The sequence below is a fragment of the Macadamia integrifolia genome, chromosome 9 (assembly GCF_013358625.1).
Source record: "Macadamia integrifolia cultivar HAES 741 chromosome 9, SCU_Mint_v3, whole genome shotgun sequence".
NCBI lineage: Eukaryota > Viridiplantae > Streptophyta > Magnoliopsida > Proteales > Proteaceae > Macadamia > Macadamia integrifolia.
Genome location: NC_056565.1, coordinates 38,196,211 through 38,223,481, shown reverse-complemented (window position 1 = coordinate 38,223,481; position 27,271 = coordinate 38,196,211). Strand labels below are relative to the sequence as shown.

At 41.4% G+C, this 27,271-nt stretch overlaps 1 protein-coding gene across 2 annotated transcripts in view; it reads right to left on the bottom strand.

The window, feature by feature from the left end:
* Nucleotides 1-14,075: 14,075 nt before the first annotated feature.
* Nucleotides 14,076-27,271, bottom strand: part of LOC122088873 (beta-hexosaminidase 3) — an 84,155-nt gene continuing 70,959 nt past the window's right edge. Inside the window, exons 11-14 of one of the 2 annotated variants that reach the window (XM_042658229.1) lie at nt 25,266-25,364; nt 25,124-25,183; nt 17,507-17,757; nt 14,076-14,528 (exon numbers count right to left, since the gene is read on the bottom strand). In XM_042658229.1, coding sequence (XP_042514163.1) covers nt 14,362-14,528; nt 17,507-17,757; nt 25,124-25,183; nt 25,266-25,364 — 577 coding nt within the window. In that variant the 3' untranslated portion in view covers nt 14,076-14,361. The remainder of the gene's footprint in view (nt 14,529-17,506; nt 17,758-25,123; nt 25,184-25,265; nt 25,365-27,271) is intronic. The other variant, XM_042658231.1, reaches the window with a different exon arrangement.

The following is a 27,271-nucleotide window of genomic DNA, read 5'->3' as shown; positions in this document are numbered from 1 at the left end:
AGCTTACAAAGTAAGGTTTGTAGTTCTAAGGTTAGTTTTCATATAGGGAGCACTCACATACACAACTTAGATTAGGAATTGTGTAGTTAGTTATTTAGATCACTTAGGTTCTAGGGATCTGATCATATTTCCCAATTTTAGAGTCATGGTTTTGTTGGATATGTGTGTCCTTCAACCAATAGGTTTGTTATACCCGAGCCCTAAACATACCTTGTGGGATTGACTGCAGATGCACAAAAGAAGTTAGTGTAAGCCTTCTACCATTAAAGGAATTCACCTGAACCCAAGTAATGAATTATATTGAGGTCAGACCCACACCCTTGTATATGCCCTAGAATCCCCTAGTCAACAAGACCCACACCGATAGGAGTATTATGACAGGTTATTTGGCCGTGGGGTTCGGGCCCACCACCCATGCATCTCAGACCACCTCCAATAAATGGTACAACTTAAAAATGGGTGGTGATGCGATAAAAATTGACTGGATGACCTTCCCAGCAGTTCCTAGTGCTCTAGCCGACCAGCACAAACAAGACGACAGGGGAGAGCCGGGCTGACCCGACAGGAGACTCTCCAATGCCTAAGTTAGATCTTTCCACAGCAGATGCTTAAGAGCTATTCTAGTAAAAGGGAGTGATTAATCCATCCCCTATAATGGAGGCTTACCTTGGTATTTATAGGCTACTGATGGAGAGAGAAGGAAGGGCGTTTATGGAGAGTCCTGTTTAGGCGTAGAGTCCTTGAGGGAGTGGCTCTATGATTCTGAGAATATTCTAGGTTCCAAGGCATATTCTAGGAATATTCTCCATTGATCTCGAAGGTGCAAGTCGTGAGAGGGGTGGACACCTCTGATGACGTGCAGTGGATAGAGTCCTGCCTCGGTGATTAGAGATCACCTCCCTTGAATGTAGGAGTGGATGCGTGCACGTTTCTGGGTGCCTTACTTGACTGTGCTAAGCCGAGGTGGCAGGTTGGTCGAGCCAAGGTGACTGGTAGTACGGAATGATGGAGAGCCGAGGTGATAGCATGGCCTGATGGAGGGTCGTGGTGGCAGCATGGCCTGATTGAGGGCCGAGGTGGCAGCACAGCCTGATGGAGGGCCGAGGTAGTAGTAGGGCCTGATAAGATGTCATGGTGGCAGCACGGCCTGATGGAGGGCCGAGGTAGTAGCATAGCCTGATCAGATGCAGAGGTGGTAGCATGGCCTGATGGAGGGCCGAGGTGGCAGCACGGCCTAATGGAGGTCAAGGTATTAGCACGGCCTGATGAGATACCCAGGTGGTAGCACGGCCTGATGGAGGGCCGAGGTGCAGCATTGGTCAAGATGATCCCTGCTCGTGCCGTGGTTGGGAAGAAATACCCTCATCACCAGCCCCGCTAGCATGGCCTAATAAGATACCGAGGTGGCAGCACGGCCTGTCGGGATGCCGAGGTGGTAGCATGGCCTGATGGAGGGCCGAGGTGCAGCATTGGTCAAGATGATCCCTGCTCGTGCCGTGGTTGGGAAGAAATACCCTCATCACCAGCTCCCCACTTGCTCTAGCAGTTCAGATCGATCTGCTAGAGCATTTAATTCGATCTTGACCTTCGTACAACGTGTGCTATCTATTCAGTGTGAAATGCACTACTTCAATTCCTTAATTGAGGCTGCTCAACGGTTCAAGGACTTGGCTGTCGCTTGTTCAAAGGCGAAAGAGGATGCAAAGCACCTTGATGGGGAGCCGCACAAGATCACAGGCCAACTGGAGGTTGAGAAGAAAATGGCCTGATTTTAGGAGGTCCGTGCCAATGATGTCGAGTTGATAATTGGAGAGCTAGAACCGGAGGTTGCGAAGCAGCTCAATGCCAACAGCAACTTGATGAAGAAGAATGATGCTCTCTAGGATGAGTTGTCCGAGACTTAGGGCATTCCCAAGAATGAGGAGGAGCTCGTAGCTAGGGCTGGCGAGCTAGAAAGGCAACATCAGGCTGAGCAGGAGGCCAATGAGGTGGCTGAACCCCTAGGCCATCAGAAGTGGTAGGTTGACATTAACATTGCTTCGTTTCAGGTCGGCTCGGACGATGCCATCCGGTTCATACTGAGTAAGATGCCAAGCTACGATCTGACGAACTATGAGTAACGCGTTCCCTCCCCTGCTACTTCGGTGTAGCTCGGTGGCTCGATCGACATTGGTAAAGAGGTGACCCGACTCGAAGGATGGACAAGTGAAGAGCTAGGCCTGTGGATTAGCCCCCCGAGATTAGCCTTGTATATATATATTATTTTTTTATGTAGATGTCTCCTTCTGGAGTGATGTACTTTGAGGGCTTTTTTCCACTTTTTTTATGAATGAAAATTTTATTTTGATGTCTTCATCTCTCAGCATTCTTGTGCTTCTTTCTTTATTTTCTTGTACTTCAAACATGACTCGAAATAACTGTTGGAAGAATAAGGACTAGTACAGCTATCTGAGTGTGGCTCTGTTCCCTAGCTGAGCTCAGAATTGATCTTCCATGTCTAGTTTATCAGCTCTTAAGGTGCCAAGCCTGAGGCCTAGCCATAAGGGTGCCGAGTTGGGGCTCGATCTTAGAGAATGCTTAGCTTGGGCTCGATCTTAGGGTGTCAACCTTGGGCTCAGTCTTTTGAGGTGCCAAAACTAGGTATGGTCTTGGCAGTGCCGAGATGGGGCTCAATCTTTTGAGGTGCCTTGTGTTAAGGTCTTTTGTAGTGCTGAGCCGGGGCTCGGGCTTGCATACCTTAGTGCGTAAGGGCTTGAGATTCTGAGCTGGGACTTGATCTGAGAAGGCCGAGCTTGGGCTCGGTCTTAGAGGGTGCCAAGCTTAGGCTCGGTCTTTTAAGGTGCCTTGTGTTAAGGTTTTGAAGTTGCCAGGCTAGGGCCTGGTCTTGGTAGTGCCGAGCTTGAGCTCGGTCTTAGATGCTGTCGAGCTCATAGTTAGCAAATTCGGATTCGGGAATTATTCGGGCGGAGAATTATTCGGAATAATTCGGTTGATTAATTTAAGGATTCGGTCAAAAAAGCTTATTGGGTTTTTTTAATTATTATTTTTTATTATTATTATTTTTTTTTTGTTTTTTTTGGTTTTTTTTTAAATACTATTTAAGTGGACCGAATAATTCGGTTTAATTCGGATTCGGTCCGAATTATTCGCGTTTTATATTCACTTTTGAAAACATCACGAATTTTACCGAATTTTATTTTTAATTCGGATTCGGTCAGAATTTTTGATAAAATTCGGAAAAATTCGGTTCGGCCAAATAATTCGCAAATTATTCGGCCGAATTGATAACACTGGCCGAGCTATAGTCTGATCTTTATGCCTTAGTTGTTAAGGTCTTTAAGTTACCAATCCGTGCTTGGGGTTTCATGCCTTAATGTATAAGGGCTTGAGGTGCTGAGTTGTGCTTGGGCTTGCATACCTTAATGTGTAAAGGCTTGAGGTGACGAGTTGTGCTCAGGCTTGCATGCCTTAATACGTAAGGGCTTGAGGTGTTGAGCCGTGCTCTGGCTTGCATGCCTTAATGCATAAGGGCTTGAGGTGTCTAGCCGTGCTCGAGCTTACGCAAGGGCTTAAGGTGTCGAGCCAGGGCTCGGGTTTGAATGCCTTAATGCGTAAGGTCTTGAGATGCTGAGCTGTGCTCGGGCTGCATGCCTTAGTGCATAAGGGCTTGATGTGCCGAGCTGGGGCTCGGGCTTATATGCCTTAGTGCGTAAGGGCTTGAGGTGCCGAGCTGGGGCTTCGGCTTACGTGCCTTAATACGTAAGGGCTTGAGATGTTGAGACGCGGCTCAGGCTTGCATGCCTTAGTGCGTAAAGGCTTGAGGTGCTGAGCCGGGGCTCAGGCTTGCATGCCTTAATGCTTAAGGGATTGAGGTGCTGAGCCTGGGCTTGGGCTTGTATGCCTTAATAAGGGCTTGTGGTGCCAAGCCGGGGCTCGTGTTTGCATGCCTTAATGCGTAAGGGCTTAAGTTGCCAAACTAGGGTTTGGTCTTGATAGTAGCTTAAGCTCGGTCTTAGATGCTGCCGAACTTGTACCTCGGTCTTAGATGATGCCGAGCTTAGCTTGGTCTTAGATGTTGCCGAGCTTAGCCGAGCTGTAGCCTGGTCTTTATGCCTTAGTTGTTAAGATCTTTGTTTCCTTAGAAGAACCAGACATTTGGGAGAAGCTTCATAGTATATTGATGTGGTATGCACTTGGGACAAATATATTGCTTCGAAATAGAATCTAATCCGCTCCGTGAATAAAATTGAATAACTGAGATATGGAAGCTAAGGTGCTTACAATATAAAATCTATAAGACTAACACCCAATCAATGGGATTTCAATGCAATCTACTGATAAAACTGTCTACTGATAAAACTGTCTACTGGCCTCAATGATTGGGATAGTAAGTAGCTGTTCTAATGGCTCGGCTCAGGTCAGGAGGCTTTCATCTCGACAATCAACAATTTCTACCGTACATGCTAGGCCCGAGCATGGTTTCTTGACAGATTTTATGAAGTTTGCAAAGCATTCTTGGGATTTCTTCTGGCTAGACTTGTATTCCCCAACTCCATTGTTGGCGGGGAATTTGACTTTCATGTGCTTAGTGGACACAATCGCCTCAAGGCTATTGAGACCAGGTCGGCCAAGGATTGCGTTTTAGGTTGAGGCGATCTTGGCAACCATAAAAGAAACCATGGTAGTGGTTATCTGAGCTCCCTGTCTGATGGTTACGGGTAAGTATACAACTCCTTCCAGCTCTGCTGGTGTGTCTGAAAATCCGTACAAGGGTCCTAGAGCTGGCTTTAGGGTCCCATTGCCAAGCCCTAGTTTTGTGAAGTTTTCATAGGACATAAGGTCAACGGAGGCTCCTGTGTCCACTAGGACCCTGTGGAAGGGGTGGTTGCCCACCACTAACTGAACCATGACAGCGTCGTTGTGAGGCCAGTTCAACTCTTCCAGATCTCTGTCAGAGAATGAAATGGGTGGGTCCGTTCTGAGGGCTTTGACAGGTTATTCTGTGATGCATACAAACCGCATGTGTTCTTTGGCTTTTCTGATTGATTCCCCTGTGGGTCCACCCATGATTGTTATAATGGCTGGACCCACGAGCTGGTTATCGTAAGTGTCAGCTCGATCCGTGGCTGGTTCCTTAGATGGCTCGGCCCTATCTTGGCTTGGCTTGGCTTGGCATCATCTCTCCTCGGCTCGAGCCAGTTCCCACTATATTTCTGCTTCAAATACTTGTTAAGGTATCCAGCCTTGATGAGCTCATCAATTTCCCTTTTCAGAGACTTACAGTCTTTAGTATCATGTCCATGGTCTCGGTGGTATCGGTAATACTGCTTGGGGTTCCTCTCCTCTGGTTTAGCTGTCATTGGCCTGGGCCAGCGAAAATATTTCTGATCTTGGATCTCTAAGAGCAGGTTTGTTCGGGAACGATCAAGTTCATATCACTCAGTTCAGCTGTGTCAAGTGATCGATTTGTTCTATTCTTCTTCGGCTCGTGAGAATCACCCCTAGGTCTCAGAGTCCTTTTCTTCTCCTTCTCCGACTGATCACCCCTGTCAGCTAGCCCTCTGGCAACTAGGACTTCTTCCATGTTGGTGTATTGATTGCATCGTATTAACAGCTCGGGCATTGTTTCTGGCAAGTCAAGGGCCAGAGACTGGACCAGATCAGGGTGCATTACCCCGTTGCACAATGTGCTATACGCCATTCCTTCTTATAGGTTTTTTTACCTCTAGTGTCGCCTTAGTGAATCGGGCAAGGAACTCTCTTATAGTCTCTCTCGCTCCCTCCCTCATGTTCATCACATTTTGCGTAGTTTGCTTCTGCTTCATACTTGCTTGGAAACGTGTAAGGAACACTCTTGTCAGCTCTTCATAGCTACGGATGGACTGGGGCCACAATTTTGACATCCATACCAGTGTTGCTCCTTTTAATGAGGTGGTGAAGGCTCAGCAGAGAACGACGTTTGACTTGCCATGAACTGTTATGGCCGAGCTGTAATACAGCAGATGATCATAAGGATATGTGGTGCCATCATATCCATTGAGGATGGGTATCATGAAATTTGGGGATAGCTCCGTGTCTATCAGTTCGTCAGATAGTGCATTATGGGCTGGAGTTACAGTTATATTGGTCAGGAGCCTTTGCCTCTGCATTCCTTCTACTTGCTCAGTCAGGCGCTGGATGCGGCTCTCCAGGTCATCCCTTCTCACCTCAGCTCGGTGATCCGGGGATCCGCGTGCCCTTTCACATCTTTTGGGGCTTCTTCCTCGGCCTTGGTGACCACCAGGCCGATCCTGACCTTATCGTGGTGCGCCTCTGGTTGGCCTGATGGGCGAGTCCTGACCCTATGAGGTTGATCTCACCAAGCTATCCTCTGAGAATTTTCTCGTTCTTCTCTATGCGGACGCATGCCTCTAGTGAGTCTTTGAGGTGACAGCTGGCATCTTCCTACCCAGGGTGGGGATCTATGGGCATCACGTGTCTCTGGACTCTGGTGACACGTGGAATGATGAGCTCTTCCATTTTAGGTAGGAACGAGACCTTGCTTGCGCCCCTCAGTAGGAGAGAGGGGTGGTACCAAGTGAACAGTGCTTGACGTTTTGGCTGACCCCCTCCTTGTTGTTGATTGAGGGGTGACACTACTGTTAGGAGATTCATCATTGAGTTGTCTGCCCAGAATAGGCCTAAGCGGCTGAGCTGAACTAGTCCATGGCACTAGAAGTGCCGAGCCGAACTGACATATGAAGTCACGCACCAGTGCGTTTATCGCTAACACCTGTAGCTACAGGCTCTGCATCTGCTCTTCCATGTTTGGGTGAGTTACCCGGTATGATGGGACATGGCGAGATAGGTGAGGGTTTTACTCGCGCTAATCCCCCTCTTATTGGGCAACTTACGCATCAGGCCTGGTTTGCTGGGGTCCTTATGGAGGGGTCTCTGCTGGGACATTCTCCTGCTCTGCTATTGGTGGTGAATGGGGACGTCCAAGTGATAACTCGCGGGTGGATCTTACTCATGTTGTCATAGAAGAAACGACCCTCTTACTCCTTAATTGCATTGGTCCAAGGTGACTTTTTGTAACTATTTCCCACAGACGGTGCCAATCTGATGCGGTAAAAATTAATCGGATGACCTTCCCTGCAGTTCCTAGTGCTCCAACCAACCTGCACAGAAGAGATGACAGGGGAGAACCGGGCTGACCCAACAGGGGACTCTCCAATGCCTAAGTCCAATCTTTCCACAGCAGATGCTCAAGAGAGCTTTTCCAGTAAAAGGAAGTGATTAATCCATCCTCTATGATGGAGGCTTACCTTGGTATTTATAGGCTGCTAATGGAGAGAGAAAGAAGGGTATTTGTGGAGAGTCCTGTTTAGGCGTAGAGTTCTTGAGGGCAGTGGCTCTATGATTCTGGGAATATTCTGGGTTCTAAGGTATATTCTAGGAATATTCTCCATTGATCTCGAAGGTGCAAGTCGTGAGAGGGGTGGACGCCTATAATGACGTGTAGTCGATAGAGTCCTGCCCCGTGTGAATGTAGGAGTGGATGCGTGCACATTTCTGGGTGCCTTACTTGACTGTATCGAGCCAAGGTGACAGGTTGATCAAGCCGAGGTGACTAGTAGCATGGAATGATGGAGGGCCGAGGTGACAGCACGGCCTGATGGAGGGCTGAGGTGGCACCATTGCCTAATTGAGGGCCGAGGTGGCAGCACAGCCTGATGGAGGGCCGAGGTAGTAGCACGGCCTGATGAGATGCTAAGGTGGCAGCATGGTCTGATGGAGGGCCGAGGTGGTTGCATAGGCTAATAGGATGCCGAGGTGGTAGCATGGCCTGATGGAGGGCCGAGGCAGTAGCACGGCCTGATGAGATGTCGAGGTGGCAGCATGGCCTGATGGAGGGCCAAGGTAGTAGCACAACTTGATGAGATGCCGAGGTGGCAGCACTGCCTGATGGAGGGCTAAGGTGGTAGCACGGCCTGATGAGATGCCGAGGTGGCAGTACGGCCTGTTGGGATGCCAAGGTGGTAGCACGGCCTGATGGAGGTCCGAGGTGCAACATTGGTCAGGACGATCCCTGCCCATGCCGTGGTTGGGAAGAAATACCCTCATCAGGTGGATTAATAGGTTAGATCACCACAAGGTGAACTCACTAGTGCCAATTGGGGAATTTATCCAATAATGGCAGAAACCCCATTTATTTCCCAAAGAGGCCTCAATGAACTTAAGTTACCATATTTAGAGTTATAAGAAAAACTCATTTGTTTCCGAAACAAGCCTCAGTAAATTTAAGTTACCATATAAAGAGTTATAAGAAAAACTCATTTATTTCCCAAACAAGCCTCAACAAATTTAAGTTACCATACAAAGAGTTATTAGCAAAACTCATTATTTCCCAAATAAGCCTTAGTGAAGTTAAGTTTCTATATAACGAGCTATTAGCTCATTTATTTCACAATTTGTAAAGGCAAGAGAAGAAGAGAAGGGAGAAAGAAGAAGAAGGGTGAGAAGAAGGAAGGAAGCAAGGCAGAAGAAATAGCTTGGAGCAAGGGAGGAGATCATCTACACTCACTTACACATTCAGGTGAGTTAAACTCTCTCCCTCTACCTCTGTTATATACTAGCTCCCTCTCTCTCTTACCTCATTCTCCACTCAAGCTAATTGAGAACCCTAACCTAAATCCCCATCTCCTACTTATTTGAATTACACGTTGAAGTGGAGATTTTTTGTAGGAGACTAATCTAGATAATTGAACCACTCACCTTTGAGTGTGGAGACCCAATATGGAAAAACACCAATTTAAAACCCTAGATTTAGATATTTGAACCCTAGATTTGGGAAATTGACCAAATCCTCTATGATCTACTACCTTTACTCAACTATAGGTTGGGGAATTTTTGAAAGAGACCTAGACTAAGGGATTTAGGTGGTCACATTTGAGTTTAGGGACCCAACCCATTGAACCCCCAACTGAATTTCCCAAATTGGGGAAATTAACAAGAAAACCTATGATCTACCTCTCTAATTCAACTATAAATTTGGGGAATTGATGTAAGATACCTAGATTAGAGGAATGAAGTGTCTATAATTGGGTTTAGATACCCAATGTATGCAAACCCTAGCCAATTTTTTCCAAATTTTTGTAACCCAAAATCCTAAATCTCTGTAACTTATATGACTAGTTACATCATTCCTAAGATGATTAGGGTGTGCATGTGTTGCATGTATGAAATCTAACCCTAATATGTACAACCTACCTACCATGGGCAAACCTTGTGGTGGGAGTGTAATCAACACCATAAAATGGAATTAGCAGCATACATAGCTTTGACCTAAAACCCCATTTTGTTTACAACAAATAGAACTGTCAAGGAGGCTACGCGACGTGAGTTCATCGATAGTATACAACTCATAGAGATGAGAGGTGAGTGCGTATTGTGTTTTATTTTATGGAGTATTTACTTTTAATTTATTTATGCATGATTATGTTTTTTTTTTTTTAAATCTATGTTACATGTCAATTCTTTAAGTTGAAGTATATGATGTGTGTGTGTGTGTTAATGGTTCGAAATTTTTATCTCAATTAGAGTGGATGTATGTGAATGTTGTGGAGTATTGGGTGGCCGAGGGTGGCTTCCAGCACTGTATTTCCTTGTATGGATTATAGATGATTGATAATTGTGCATCTCATGTAGTATGCCTATGGTTAGGAACACAGACCCGGGTGTCACAACCTCTTGCCAATAGAGGTAAAGCTATTGGCTAATCCCACCTATGATAGGTCCGATGATCCTATTCTGGAATACCACGTCTACAGTACGAGGTGATTGTTGCCGGATGTGGATAAGCCCGATGTGGCCGATGGTAATTGCGGTGCCGAGGCAACTAGGGATTATTAATAGGGGCTTACCGGGCACTGAAGTATAAATGTAGGGACTGGTATGTTCCTGACTCACAACTAGTTTGTATCGCTAGGTAATCAATGGCGCATCCCAGGACCACGAATACCACCTATGTTGCAGTAGCACTAAGACCCTATCTGGAGTTAGTTTTGATGATTAGAATCGTGTGATAATAACATGGATCACATTTTGCATTCATTTAATCTTGTTGATACATATTATTACATCATACTTGATTGTTCTTGCTTGTTATGTCCCACCTCGTGGAAGCACAACCCATTTGTTGTATTTTTTTTAGATATTCATTTAGTCATTCCCTCTTATACCGTTGTGGAGACTCCAGCACTGCATGGAGATGAGCTGTGGACAAAGAAGTTGGTAGAGTATGAACAAGGTTGTGTTTGTGATGATTGTGCTTATGGGGCACTTTGAGGATGACATGGCTCATTCCACCTTTTGATTCTTTTGTGTATATACTTGATGTAACTCTAATGGGTAGTTATTGGTAACTATGAATAGGCAGGTTTGAACATTTTTGTGTAAATATATTAAGTAGTAGTAGAAGTTCATCAATTGTAATTATCTTGATGTTTATTAAACACTAGGGATTTCGGTTAGAGCTTCATGCAGTGGCCTCCAATTTCACCTATGACTACCTCAATCCCCTATTCTAGGTGTACAACATCTTTCCCCCAACATAGGCCTCCAATTTTACCTATGACTACCTCAATCCCCTATTCTAGTTGTACAACATCTTTCCCCCAACATAGGATTAGGTTAGGATGGTTGATTATATGGGATATGGTCGATTGCCCAAATTCTAAGGTTTGGGTTGCCTAAATTTGGGGATTTTCATGTAGAAGGCCTCCACACTCAATGGTGAGTGTATGAATTAGCTAATTTAGGTCTCCTATACAAAACCCCCAAGTTAATTTGTAAATCATATAGGTGAACCATGGGGATCCTGTTAGGTTTACCTACTTAGCCTAGGTTAATTAATAAGATAAGGGAGAGAAAGCATAGCATTTTGTAAGAAATAAAGAGAGAAACTCACCTTCAATGGGATAGCTGAGTGGAGGCGATCTCCCTTGCTCCCTTCCTCTTCTTTTTCTTCTCCTTTCTCCTTGCCCTTGCTCTTAGTTTGGTAGAATGAAATGAATGAGCAAGCAGCTCTATTTATAGTAACTTAAGTCATTTAGGGTCTGTTTGGGAAATAAATGAGTTTTCACTCATTACTGAGTTAATTCCTCATTTGGCACTAAAGGGCCCACCTCAGAGTCATCTAACATTAATCCAATCCCTAGTAAGTTGTACTAGCTGTTAGAGGCGTTTAAGGGCCCACCTCCAAATAACCCAATTATGTCCATTACCCTCACCAGAGGGTGCTCACTGGCTGGTGTCCATCCACCGGTGGCCATCAGCCAGTGTGGGATATTTTGATCCACTTTGGGTGGAATAAAGCATGTTGGCTATGTGGAGGTTCCCTTAAATGCTTACAAGTGTGTGGGCCCTTTCTTGGTGCATCTCACTACTAGGGTTCGGGTATTTCCCTTTAGTGACAGAGGACTTACACTGACTTCCTCTTCAGTGGCTTGAAACCCTTCCAATACTTAGAACATGAGTAGCATGTGCATGTGGGGTCAACCTTCCCTTCTCAGCAAAGCAACACTACTCATTGGTACTGGCATTCTCCTATGTTTCATTTGACTTCAGTCACACAAGGGCATTTAGGGCACAAGTATAACACTTCTATTGTTTTTGTTACTGTCCTTATGTAAATTTGTGTAAGGTGAATTTATTGTGACATGTGGTTGTAATCAAATGAGTCTTGTATATTTATTATTTATCATTTAGTGAATCACCAATAGTATGGTAAATGTATGATGATTTTATTAGCGTACTTTGATTTTAGTTGTGATTTTTTGTGACATTTATGGATTAAGTTATGGCACCTATGGTCCTGCAAATTAGGTTGACTAGATATGTGTATCCATTACCGCATACCTTAGCCTAGTGGTGGTGGGGTGTGACATAGGTTGATCTAATCAGGGATGTGGTAGGTCTTCCTAACCCTCACCATGCTCCCTTTCGCTTATATCTTTATGAAAATTTTTTGCCTCATAGCCTAGCCCCGCGGGACTGGTAAAGGTAGAACCAATCCCTCTGAAGGCTCTAGGAAATGCTAGACTCAGTCCCATTGTTGCAGATAGAGCCATGACGTGGATGGCAGTAGAAACAGACTTTGTTACGCTCCTAGGGTGTTTTCTACTGAAGAAGCAAGGGGAGAGGCGAAAGTAGCCTTATTGGCAATTGTGATCGCCCCAATTTTTGCCGCTAAGTCTCTACTGGAAGAAGCCATTAATGGCAACGGAAGAAGTAGTAGCACTATAAAAAAACAGAGAAGAAACCATAAACTGAGACAAGAAAGGAAAGGGCTTACTGGAAGTCAAGTGAAGTCTAGAAAAAGAAAAAGAGGAGCGCAATACTAGAAACGGTCACAAACAAAGAGGAAACGAGTTAAGAATCGTTGGTGGCAAAGCCCTGAGAACACATGCAGAGAACGGAAAAATCTGGCAAGAACACTCACACCAATCAGAGAGGAAGACGAATAAGAAATACTACTTTAAAGGAAGTATAAACCCTCAATGGATTGGGGAGCTTTAAATGCTAGCCTATGATTTGACGCCCCTTACAGAGAACCGTGAGATTTGGACTAGGTAAGTGTGATGGTTCGGCTCCTCAACACTCAACCAATGGAATGATTGATGACATGGCATCGCCCCATTCGCCAACATGTCAATAACACATCTTTCATTCAGTAAAAGGCTGCTGCCACTTAAGCAGCTGGCCTGGGAAATCCGTTAAGCATTAATGGAAAAAAGGCTAAGAGTTTGAAACCCAAAAAGGTGGTTGGGTCATGGGTTTATGGCGGTTGATATCTCCTTGCAATAACGTCTGATTAGTAGCCTAGGCGAGAAGAATACCACCACCCGACAAGTGATCATCTCCAGTGGCATGGCAACCACCACTGGTCGTTTAGACAACTATGTTGGGTTAGGATTATGTTTACTGCCTAGATGCTTGACTAGGTTTGTCTGGGACTGGGAGCCAATTTAGATGTGGTCTACTACCCCCTACCGATAGTAAACGGCTCAGAAGGGGTGGGGGGCATCTGTTATGGTAAAAAATACTCACCAATACGAGCACGACAAGTGGACTTGGCTGGTCTGAGCGGGTCCAAGACAAGCCAGTCTTGGGACCAAAGAAATCGACCGAGATGGATTTAGCTATCTAACAACAAAGTTACACCTACACCCGTGGATCAACAACTGAGTGATAGAGCTACATTCCCATATTATGCCCATTACTATAGGTCGGGTGCAGGACGGTCGACTTATGTCCACATTTGTAGGTTGGCTTCAGGGTGATCAACCTATGTCCACATTTATGGGTTGGTAACCGAGTGGTCAAGCCACATCCGAGCGGCCGAGGTCAACAACCGAGCTACCGAACTACATCTATATCAACAGGCAGATACGTGGTAGATCGATCAACTACCGGACACTCGTAAGAAATGGGTTGATAGGCGAACAATCGAGCCACTAGTGCACTCGAAGCATCTATGAAGAACTTGTGGTCTACAGGAATCCATTCCTAATAAAATACGTAGACTCCAAGCAAAGAGAAAAATCTACCATAATTAGAAAAGATCGCCACAAGGACTCTAACCATCGCTATAAGGAAGGAGAATCCCCTCTCATCCAACGGATTTAGAAGGTTCCTGTACCAAAAAGAGTTGTCACTTACGCACTTTCCAAGTATATCACTTATCATGTCAGACTCCTACCTCGGCTAGGAGACCTACCAATTTGGGACTCTCCATGACTGCCACATTGCCACTATAATACAAACCCCTTTCAAAGTGAACGAGACTTTTTCATTCTACTTGGAATTACTGTTTGCAGAGATTTGATTTAGGCATCGGAGAGTCCCCCAACTGAAACAATCCGATGTTCACTCTCTTGTGTTTGTTCTTCTATGTAGAACATACGAAAAGCCTAGGACGATTTCTTGCCACAACACACATAATATCACAAAAAATAAATAAATAAATAAATAAGAGGGGATTTGGACACTGAAATGATATAATAACAAGGCCAGATAAGAGCAGTCACTGATTAATTTAAAGTCACTATATTAAAACCTTTCGAGTTTTACTAGTAACATTCTTCATTTTCAATAATGTTGCTACTACAGCATTCCTTCAGGAGCATTCGTTATTTTCAAAATATTTTGCTATTACATTAGATCTTCCAAACTCTTCAAAAGCATTCTTTGTTGACTGGACGAACATAATTGATCTGCTAAATCTAATACATAAATGAGAAGGAATCTTGTGCAAGCTGCAGCGTTCAAGTCTCAGAGCGCTCACAAGGTTCCAACCAACAAATGTTGTTCAGCTTTCTACTGTTTGTAGCAGGAGCCTGGTTCTTCAGGTGCAACTCGGCCTGGTCCAGCCAATGGGGCAGCAGCAATTCCCCTTTGATTCAGCAAACACCTGAAGTGAGCCAGCCTTCCAGTAACCTGCTTTGGATCCTTAGCCAGATTGTCATAGGGGGACCACAGCCGCTCTTCACCCAGATATCAGGAACCATTAAAATATTAGGTAAACAGAGAACAATAAAGGGAGCCATTCTATATACACATGATGGATTTCTGTCTGCAAATAAACTTGACCAGACACAAAGATTGTTTCAATCCCCTTCCAACTGACAGCTGGGAGAATTTGATTGATATTTTATTTCCCTAGAAAAGGGCAAGAAAAGAGACTAGTCTGAGCATATTGAATTAGTAAAGCCCAGAACAACACACCGTAACCTGCAGTAACCAAGATACTAGAAAATCTCAAAATGTTGGATGCTAGATGCAAAGAATGTGGTCTCCCTTACCGCGATGTGTTCTTAAGTATAATAAACCAGGTGGCCTCGGGCATGAAAGAGTTTCAGTAGCAACTAAACCTACTGTTTTATTTCAATTCAAAAGGTGTGGTTGGACTGATATTAGAGATTTTAAAATATATTGATGCTCTTCATTTTCTCTTTCATTGTACATAACAACAACAAACTCAGCCTTATCCCAACTTAATGGGGTCGGCTTCTCTTTCATTGTTTATGAATTTGGTTTAAGATTTAGTTTATTTCATGAAGTTAAACTTGACTTAAAATTTGACTATATTAATTATGTAGAATATTTTACTCAACACTTACAACTCATATTATGGAAGATCACAACAGATCAAAAGTAATTATGAAGTAAAACCCGATCTAAAAAGTAATAATTATTTATAGGGTCTTGTTAAATGTCATTAGGGTTGGTGAACTTGGTCTCTTGCCACCAACTTTCCATATGGCAAACATAGGTGAATCCATGTGATTCCACACACATCCTACTGCTCAATTTCCATCTCAAAACTAGTGGGAGAAGTGCCTAAAAGCGATTTCGATGAGAGAATTACTAAATGTGACTAAACTCCTCAACAGTGAATTTGGTTTTATGAAATTTTAAACTCACTTTTAGACAACATCCTCTACTTGCTTTGGCCTTAAATTAATTCTCTGCAACTGGTCTGGGGTCCTCTATCATATTTAAACACCATTGTATGTCCATGTCTTCCACGTGATAAGGAAGCTTGAGTTGTAACGAAGCAGAAGTTTCTCAAAATGCTGAGTTTTTTTCCTTGTGAGAACCATTAAAGAGGGAAGATGATTAGAATATATATTGGTTTCCATGAAACATAATCAATAGATGAAAAAAGGGAACCGAACTCCATTGCAACCTCCACGGCTGGACATGATGGGCTACCATTGACATGGAAGCATGGGTGCATACAACCGATACAAGGGAAGGAAGCAATCCTCAGCCTAGAGGGAAAGACTCACAGATTTGGACAATTGTAACCATCTCATCCATATATTTACTTAACGAGCATCACCATAAATTTTCTGATCTTGGACAGAATCAAATAGGAATTACCAATGTTGGGAAATCGAATCAATTGTTGTCATTGTTGGCAATCGTATTGTGATGGAGTCATATTGAAGGGACCGCAATCAATTCCTTGGTCTAATTTAATTTAATTAGATTGGTTCAAGTTCATTGGTCTAATTCAATCCAATTTTATTGGTTCAATTTCAAAATGGAACCCATTGGATTGGTTCAATTTCAAACTACTAATGGTGGGACCAGCTCAACATGTTTTTAAGTTAAAATAGATATTATATTCTGATATGAGTTTCTCATGTAAGTGAGCAATTAATGCCCAAGAAGACTTAAAGGGTCACTCCGTCCAAAAGAAAGAAAAAACTAAAAAGAAGGTGGGACCCTCCTATACAACAGAATTGCTATTTCTCTCAAAGATAGATGACAGCAGGGCATTGTATTAAGTGTTTTGCAGGCATTCAAGTGTTTTGCAGGCTAGAGTCCGAGATTGAATAGAAGTGAAACTGTTCTTTTGAAATTGAATTTTGATATAACAGGTTTCCTTTGCGTGTGACGTTACGGAATCAAGAAAAGAGTCTGATAAGCCGAGACCGAGTATAAGAGGGAGTTTTGTAGCTTTTCCTTAAAAAAATTCTGGGCTGCAGATTCGTTAAAAAAAATTGAAGGTCAGCCAAGAAAAAAAAAAGGAAAAAGAGAAGTGAGAAATAGTGAGAGCTGTCTAGAGATGAAGAGAAGCATGGCAGATTGAGCGCGTGAGATATAGCACACTTTGAAGAAAAAAAAAAGGAGAGTATTGTTGCTGCTATGTTGATGGTTTAAGCGTGTTCTTCTTCTATACATCAAGTAAGAAATCATCAACTGGATTACATAGGCTGAGGTAATTCATATCTAAAATCCCTATTTTATACTCTAGAGTCTGTTAATTGTTGAAAAACTCTAGATCAATGAGGTATTGGGTTGGGATTTTATTGATTTAAAATTGTGAACCTAGCAAGTTGGGGCTTGTCTAGGGTGTGGGGTTGTTGCCCTTGTCTGAGTTGCATCTCAGATTGAAGCAGGGATAGGTTCCTAGACCATTGTAGCGGTTGAAAAAGTTGAGTATTGGGGAAATACGAAACCCTATATGGGTATTCCTCCGTGGAGTAGGCACTTTGGTTGAACCACGTATATCTGGTGTTATTGTCTCGCATTTATTTTTCTACATATATTTGAAGTGCGTGTTGTGCAGAGTGGTGGGACATTGTCTGGTAGACCCAGCCACATTGTGGTGTGAGGTGGACATGTCGTTGTTTGCGTGATTGGTAATTACGGGATTGCCCCGGCCAATCTAGAACTAAGCAGTGGAAGCTTTTGTTGAGTTGCAAATAAGGAAATTTTTAGAACCACTGATTCACCCCCCCCTCTCTGTGTCAACCTGGGAACATCAACCAATGCTAAAACAAAGTTAATTGTTCGTTCATTTTCAAGTTGTGGCCAATAATAAATGAGTCCAACCCTAGCATGTAACCATGTGATGTGATATTTTACATGTACAAACCATTTATGGTACTCTGGTTGTGGAACTCCTTTTAAAAGCAAAACTGAATGAGAAATGGAATAAGATAATTACCTGCTGCTGCAGCAGCTCGTGGCCATATGGTTTGCTCAAGATCTGACCCATCAACGTGTTCACCCCACATGCAAACCTCACCACCAATAACTAATTTCTGCTGCATGGGGTTTGTGATATTTGTGAGTGGCTCATTCATATAAAACTCCTGCCATGTCGTATCCAAGTGGTCCAAGTACCATTTGTCCTGGTTGCTGACAATGCACCTCAGACCTGCTGCAACCACTTTCTGAGCCACACCACCTCCTAGCCTGTCCAGGACATCATAAAACAAAGTGAAATTCTAGGGCGATGATATTACAGGATTGAATAGCCCATCAATATTCAAAGGATTTCTTTCAAAACCTTTAGTAGCTGTTATTTATCCTCTATTCTGCGATGCCATGCCACAAATTGGTTACAATCCTATAAGAGAATTATGATGAAATTCGAGTCCCATCCACAAATCATATATGGATAAGTGGGTAACTTGGCATGAAAGGGAATTGGAAGGGCTATCACAGTCCTAAATGGCTTCCAGTTACGAATGAAGATATGTAACTATGTAATTGTAATCAACCTAGCATGATAAGCATTTCTACTGTATCTGGAACCATTTTGGATACTAAATATTGTTACCTAGTATTCAGGAATGCCAAAGAATGTCACAACTTGATAATAGTCCATAGTAACTGTTGTAGCTATAAATAATCTTATAAATCATTTTTGCACTGTGAGTTTATATGCATATTTATGTACTTCATTTGGTAGTGAACAGAATATAAGCCAAGACATGTAAACCCTTCTAGCCTTTTTCGGTTCCATTTCCATCTCTTCCTTTTTCTACTTCCTGATAGCTTCTTTGAATGATTAATTTATTTGTTTATTTATTTTTTTCATTGATAACACAATTTGTCCGACAATAAAACAAAAATCATATTTATATATTTTGATTATGGAGAAGAAATGAAAAGCTTCTTAAGCTGTTATTTTCTAATTTCCTATATAACAATCTGTAATCTAAATGGTAGATATTTACTGGGAATCGTTAGCACACCTCATTTTAACCAGGAAATATGTCATGCAGAAAATAATACTATGTTTGTTGCTGAATCAGAGGCAATACCTAACAGTAGATAGAAAACAGATCCAAGAGAAGAGGATCTGCAGTAGAAATCATATAGCACCATAGCTAAACTTGGAGTCGTTTAAGGATCTAAATATTAGATTCTCATAAAAATCCTAGAGGAAATATTTATTAGTCCAGCGAGGATCTTTCCATACACCTTACAGTTCCTTAGTCAGATGATGATGTAAGAATTTATGACTTGAAGAATCAAGCTGCATCAAATCTGGTTGGGAATTAGACCCAAAGCATGGGATCTGTTGACAGGAACTCCAAATGCATTATTTTTTAAATTTGGTATCTCATAGCTCCTTTGTCAATCCTCAAATTATTGATTTTAACGTTAACAACCTCCGACCCAGATTGTATATTAGGCTATTAGCATGAGAACTAAGAATGTCTATGACAGCTCTAATTTTAGATAACTGCAAAATCAAGCTGATTTTTAGAACAAATGCCTGCAGAATTGGTGGTGTCCTCCTTGCCAGGCAAGGAAAGGATTGGTTTAGTTGATCGTTTTGTCATTTCTAGAAGTCGGGCTTTAGGAGAATCGTAGCCTGCTGTTTAGCGCAAGCCATGACTCCCTTTAAAGGTATTGTGGTCCTATTAGGACCCAATAATGTTAGGGCTAGTAAGTCAGTAGGTTTACTATTTCTGTCTTGCTTTTCTAGTTTCCTATTATGTAATGATTGGATCTCTATGTATTAATGAAGTAGGGCAGTCTCAGTCACAACGATTGGGACACCCAAGTTTCTCCATCTTCTTTCTCTCTCCCCCTTCTCTCTTTCTCTTCTATTTACATGGTAACAGAGCTTGATCTCTGAGCAAGCACATCGATCCGTGCTATCACTAGATTACTAGTAACCATAGTTTTTAAGGCGTTGGTAAGGCGACACCTTAGCAGCGCCTTGGTGCTGATGCAGTCTAGAGATGGTAAGGCAGTGCTCCGCCTTATGGGTTTTTTTTTTTTAAACACATTTTAAAATTACTTGATGAAGATTCTAAATATAGATTTTTTATTGGTAGATGTATGGTTGTTAACACTTGAGATGTATGGGATCAGCTTTACTCCATCAAAAATAACCAAAACAAACAAAACAAAAACACGATTCACAAACGGGGTTTGGATTTTGTCAAGGGTTTTAAGAAAAGGTTTTGTGAAGGAATCAAGGAACAAGAAAGAACCATTGATCCAGGCCACCATTTTGCTCCGGCAGCGGTGAGCTTCATTCTTCTTTGACGGAAGTAGAAATATAGTGGATGACCTTAGGACTTAAGCACTCATTTTGGCATCATAGAGGTAAGTATAATAAATATTTATATTTTTTATGTCTTCTTTTCTTTATATATATATATATATATATAATTTTGTTTCATAATTATGTATTTATATTATATGTTAATATGTTATGAGGATTAATGATTGATGATTGATGATTGATGAAGATGAACATAATTTATTCACTTTATTGATTTGTTTTCTTGATGAATATCTTCTATTGGTATGAATATGAACCTTTAATATTTATTTAACATATGAGTAATAGGATTCAACTAGGATTTGAGCCAAATAGATTGGTTTTATAAAAAAATTACACAGGAACGCTTTAGTCGATAAGGCGACGCTTTATGCCCGCCTTATCGCTAAGGCGCTCTGAAAGACCCTCAAACGCCTCCGTCGCCATACCGCCTTAAAAACTATGCTAGTAACAGTCCCATTTTCTTCTACTTGGCTGTTACTAGTTCTTCTTAAGGATTCCACTTCTTAGGGGGTGGTTTCATCCCCTGGTTTGCTGATTTGTGGATGGAGGTTTGATTGATGTTTGATCAATCATATGTCTTGAAGAATCAACTCAGACTACTGTTTTGAGTGATTTCTGGTTGGGTTTTATGTTTTGAGGATTAAATTGATCAAGTTGAAGAAATCGAGTGTAGCTGTCAGGGTTTAGCGCTCTGCCAAAATCTATTAGGGTTGAATTGCTAAAACCAGATTAGGGTTTTTCAAGCTGAGTTTATTCTTCTCTGGTTGTTGATTTGGTGGAAGTTTTTCTTGATACTTTCTTTGTTATCTTGTTAGGTTTTTGTCTATTACATAGGTCAATTGATCGTGTGATCTAAAACCCTGATAGGAGATTAGATCGACTTTTCTGGTATTGTGTGATTCTCTGTTGCTCTCTTTGCATTAATAGCTGAAAGTGACGCAAAGAATATTGTCACTGAGGTGATAATCTTGTAGGAGCTGCCAATTTTCAATAGTGGAAAAAAATTGTGAAACTAGTTTTGACTAGGCGAGATCAACAGATTATCTTACAAAGGCGAAACCTGCATCTGACACTACATAGGATACGGTTGATGGACATATTTTGGGACAGCTGTTGAACTCGATGGATAAATCTCTAGTTGATAATGTTACTCACATCGACACTGTGAAGGAGTTGTGGGACTATCAGAATGTTCTATATTCTGAACAGGACAACTTTTCTCGCATCTATGAGTTATCTCAGGAATTTTAAAGGGTCGATTGAAAAGAGTTGACCTCTTACTCAATACTTTTCTGATTTCATAAAAATGTATGAGTTGAACTCTCTAATTCTTGTTAGTGGTCGTAGAAGATATAGAACCAGCAAGAGCAGCTTGCAGTTATGGGTGTGTCAAATTCTTGGAGGTGATAAAGTGGCATCTCTTACAGATACCTTATCTTGAGTCTTATGAGTAGCTCGAGAGAAGTCTAATGATTCTGCAACTGCGGATAGCTCCACTCTTGTTTCACAGAATAATAATCGAGGTGGGGTACATAGTACTCGCAGTGGAGGTGGTAAGGGGCAACCTTATAGGAATTCTAACACTTCAAATAATTCAGGGGTAGCACGAACATGTCACCATGGTGAAAAACCAAGACATATCCAACGCTTTTGTTGGAAAATTCATGACAAACTTCCTCAGAAACAATTTTTCAATTTGATACCACAATGATCTTCTTTCATGCCTATCTCTTAATTTCTTCAATCCTTTCATATGGTAGATCTTTCTTTCGAACCCCTTTGTAACTTAAGGTTTCAAAGAGAAGAAAGAAAAGTGAGAAAATTGTAGCACGACTCTCAAACCAGCACCGGATGTTCTGATACCAATTTAGAATGTAAAGATTGAAGGAGAAACAAGAGAACAAGTGAATGGAGGGTTGGAGAAGAAGAAGAAGAGGAAGAGGAAGAAGAGTATAGTGGAATGTTGTGTAGAGAAAAGATTCTCTACCACATATATTACTTCACTAACAAGATATAAATAATTAAATACACCTAACTAGTGAGGCAAAAGGGAAAAAAAATAGAAAATACAATAAGTGACAAGATGTAACACACTTGACCTTAAAGTACCCTTATTACATAAGCTCTAACAAGTTCTTCTTCTGTTACATGCTTAAATATTCAAAGCCCTCATCATATCCATTTTCGTTTAGGTCATCCATCTCTGCAGAGTTTACAAAAGCTTGGTTCTCATTTTCATTCTATCTCTAGTTTAGAAAGTGAGTTCTGCCAGTTTAGGAAGCTTCACCGTCTGAGCTATTCCTTTAGAGTCAATAAATGGTCTACAAACCCTTTTGCTTTGGTTCATTCGGATGTATAGGGTCCCCGTCCCATTACTTTTATGTTGGGTTCTCAGTACTTTGTTACTTTTGTTGATGATTATTCCAGGATTACCAGGATTTATTTAATGAAGCATTGTTCTAAGTTGTTTCTAATTTTTTTTGCATAGTTGTTGAGATTTCAAATCAATTTAATTTATCCATCACAACTTTACAAAGTGATAATACCAAAGAATGCTTTTCTAGTCCTTTTCTCAATACATGGCTGGTTGTGGTATGATTCATCAGTCTTCCTGCTCAGAATGCCCCAACAAAATGGTGTTGCTGAGAGGAAGGATAAACATTTGATGGAGGTTGCTAGGTCACTTTTTTTTTTAGATGAAGGTAGTATTTCTGGTCTGATGTGGTCTTAACTGCTTGTTATCTTATTAGTCGATTGCCTTCTTCTGTGTTACAGGTTACTATCCTCATTCTTTGTTGTTTCCTTCTGACCCTTTGTTTATTCCTCCTTCTCATGTTTTTTGTTGTGTTTGTTTTATTCGTGATCATCTTTTAGGGTTGTCAAATTTGGATCCTCGTGCTATTTTTGGGCTATTAACATACCTAACAAGGTTCCCGATCATATTACCCTCCACTTCAAAAATATTTTGTTACTACTGATGTTTCCTTCTTTGAGTCTATCTTTTATCTAGATGAATCTGTTGTTATTTCTGAAATGGGAAAGATCAAACGTTCTTCTCCACAGATTACTGCAAATGCAGTGGTCCCACCACCACCTCCACCAATGGTGGAACCACCTTCTCCAGAAGTAGTACCACCACCAGTTGGTCCGCTTTTCTATTCTCGTCATCCTCGTGCCGAATCAGTACCCCTATCTTTACGGTTCCTACCTCGTCATCTACACCTACGGTCCCTGATCCAAGTATTTCTCTTTCTGATATCGATCTTCCTATTACACAGCGTAAGTACCTAACATCCCATTTCCAACTTTGTGTCTTATTCTGGTCTGTCTCCTGTATTTATAATTGTCTACCTACTTTGTCTTATCATCTTGTTCCTAAGTTTGTCGCAGAGGCATTATCTAGTACTGGTTGGAGGACAACTATGGAAGAAGAGTTGTATGCTTTGAAGGAAAATCACACGTGGGATCTTGTACCATTACTTTGGGAAAGTCTACTATTAGTTGTCGCTAGATTTATGTGGTCAAGGTTAACCCTGATGGTTCTCTTACTCAGTTGAAAGCTCGGTTGGTTGCCCAGGGCTATGCATAGGTGAATGGAGGTGATTATCTAGACACTTTTTTTCTTGTTGCCAAGTTGGCCACTGTTCCTATTTTGATATCTCTTGCTGCTTCTTCTCATGACTCTTATATCAGCTCGATGTGAAGAATGCTTTCCTTCATGGTGATTAGCATGAAAAGGTTTATATGGAGCAACCTCCAGGGTTTGTTGTTTAGAGGGAGTCTGGTAAGGCGTGCAAACTTAAGAAGTCTTTTTATGGTTTGAAGCAGTCTCCTCGGGCGTAGTTTGGAAGGTTCACTAATGTAGTTCGTGAGTTTGGGTTGTCAAGGTGTGACAGTGATCACTCAATATTCTATTGAAAATCTGGCACATAAAGGATATTCCTTGTTTATGTTGATGATATTGTCATCACTGGAGGGAACTAAAGTCCCAAAATATAGCTATAACAGAAATTTCAGACCAAGGATCTAGAACGGTTAAAGTATTTTTTGAGTATAGAAGTTGCTTATTCAAGGAAGGGCATTTCCCTCTCAGAGGAAATATGTTCTGGATTTACTGACAAAGACTAGTGTGTTAAGAGCCAAACCTTTGGATACTCCTATGGATCCAAATATGAAGCTCAAAGTTGAGAGTGATGATGTGCTAGATGATCCTGAAAAGTATCAAAGATTGGTGGGAGAGCTTAATGATTTGACAATGACTAGGCTTGACATTGCATTCCCTATTAGTGTTGTGAGTCCGTTTCTTTCGTCTCCGCAGACATCACATGTGATATCTCAAGAGAGATCCAAGTCACGCGGTGTCTTGTACTCTGGTCATAGACATAAGCATATTGAAGGTTTTTGTGATGCTGATTGGGATGGATCTCCCATTGATAGGCAGTCAACTACTAGATACGGTATGTTTGTTAGTGGGAATCTAGTCTCTTGGAAGAGCAAAAAGCAGGTTGTTGTGGTTAGGTCTAGCATAGAGTCTGAGTATTGTGCCATGGCTCATGTCGCTTATGAGTTGATATGGGTGAAGCAACTGTAGACGGAGCTTGGACTTGAGTGCACTTCCACTATGCATTTATGGTGTGATAACCAAGCTATGATCCATATTGCGTCAAATCCAATGTTCCATGGGAGAATGAAGCATATTGAGGTGGACTGTCACTTTGTTCAAAAAAAGCCATAGCAAGGAATTGTTTTTACTAGCCATGTTCGCACAGGGGAACAACTTGCAAACATTTTCACTAAGTGCTCAGGGAGTGGTAGAGTGGACTATATTTGTAACAAGTTGGGCATGATTAATATCTATGCTCTAGCTTGAGGGGGAGTGTGAAAATTCGAGCTTTAAGAGAATTGTGGCCTACTGTTTAGCGCAAGCGACGATTCCCTTTAAGGGTATTGTACTCCTATTAGGACCCAATAATGTTAGAGTTAGTGAGTTAGTCGGTTTCCTATTTCTGTCTTACTTTTCTAGTTTCATATTCTATAATGAGTGGATCTCTATATATTAATGAAGTAGGGCAGTCTCAATCACAGCAATAGGGACTCCAAAGTTTCTCCATCGTCTCTCTCTCTTCTATTTACAGTCATAAATCTTCTTTGAGGAAGGAGGTTACATATATTTTATGGGATGAAAAAGAAGGGTATACATGGACATTCTAAAGCATAGGATCCCCAAGAAAAATATGAAAAAGAGAATACCAGTTGTGGACCACCGTCTTTGGGCTCAGTTTTTTACCAAAGTTGTTGAAGGTCTCCTCCCTGTTCATCTTATAACTGAATAATTAGACAGAAGCCAAATAAGATGGCAAACAAGGAAAAAATAAGCTCGAATACTTCCTACCAGTTAATAATTTCATATCCATGGGATATTGCTATTTTCTGAGTTCGCAAGACAAAGTACTGATATGCTTCAGATTCATTCAGGTTATGCTTTCTTAACCTGCACACCAGGATCTTCATTAGACCAAGTCCTGTTAGTATAAATGATTGGTCTAACTATGCTCAAGGAAACTCAGAATAGAGAATGAAGTTAGAAAATAAGTCTCTAGTGTGTTGTAGTGAAACCTTTGTAGATGTGGAACAATCCTGATGACAATTCATCATTTGTTTACATTAAAAATAAGCAAAAAGTAAAATCTATATAAAGTCGAGACTTTATCAAGCTAGCGAGCACCTTCTTTCTTTCTGGTGGATAAAGATTGAACTACATGGACAGTTGGCACACTAGCATAAGTAACAAGTTTGCTTCAGCTATAATACCAGAAATAGCAAGGTCTAACTTCCATTTGAATGTGTTAAAATAAAAAAGTGACGGGAATTTCAAGCATTATTGTGTTCTAAATAATTATAATGGCATGGTTGGCAAGAATAAGTTCAAACTGTTGTGGTTAGATGCACTGCAGAAGTTAGATTAGAGAGAAGAGGACAACCGAAGAGAAAAAGGAGAAGAAGAGAATATGAAGGAGAAAAGAAAGTGTAGAAGTCATCGACTCCAACTCCACATATGCTGTTAACTTACATAACAAAGAAGTACATTTAAAAGTATGCCCGTATAGGAAATGATATTCCACCCCCAAACATATACATTTTACTTGTATATGACCAGATACCCTCATTAGCTATTCCTGTACTCCCCTTTAAGCTTTAGAATAGATAACACATATGCCCAGTTTGTCTAACAAATCATGAATATGAAAATTAGTAGTTTTGTAAAGACATCTATTAAAGACAAATTTCAGTTGTTCTCCTATTCTCACAATAGGTGGACATAGATATCCAGATTTAAGTTTTTCCTTGATAAAGTGACCTTCAATTCAATTTGTTTAGTACATTCATGCTGAACTGGATTGTGAGCTATATTGGGAGATGCTATGTTGTCACAATAGAGTCTCATAGGTTTGTCAACCTCAAAGACACAACTCCTGGATCAACTTGTTCAGCCATAAAAGTTCACAAACTCTATTAGCCATATGGCTCCTAAATTCAGCCCTGGCATTATATCTGGAAACAACTGATTGTTTCTTGCTCCTTATCTTTAATAGTAATCCTTTCCTAGGGTTTGACTTCAAAAACTTGAGAATTTGATCAAATGATTCCACATGACCAATTCTAGTAGCATGCATGAATTGGTTGACCACACTGACAGCATATGCAATATCTGAGAAAGATCAGCTTCCCAGCCAGTCTCTGGTATATCAGTACATCATCGATTAGATGTCCACTTTCCTCATCCAATTTATGATTTTGGTCAATGGGTGAGTCTATAGGCTTACAACCCAACATCCCCATAGTTAGAAATAAGCTAGGATCAAGGTAAGAGATAAGAGACAGATGAGTGCAATCATATGGTAGAGAAAGAGAGAAAGCTCTTCCCACCTATATTGAATCACTAACATAAAATGATGAATTACAAACACCTCCCTAGGGAGGTAAAAGGTTAAAAAGAAAAAAAAAATAAGACAAGTAAATAATATAGTTCCCAAAGTACCGCTAGTACATAAACTCTAAAACACCCCCTCATTTTGCATAAAAGGGTACTAAGCTGATGATAGATGAGCCCCTTTGTGAAGACATCTTCCAACTCTTGTCCTCACAAAAGGAGTGCATGTGTAGCAGAAGTCAATCTTCTCTTTGATAAAGTGTCTGTCCACTTCCATGTGCTTCGTTTGCACAATGTGGGCTATATTTATGGCTGCCTTGTTATCACAATAGAGACGCATGGGTACCTAGTATGAAACCCCAACTCTTGGACAACCCTTCTTAACTGTAGAAGTTCACATACTCTATGAGCCATAGCTCTAAATTCTGCTTTTGCACTTGATCAAGCCACAACTGTTTTTTTTTTTT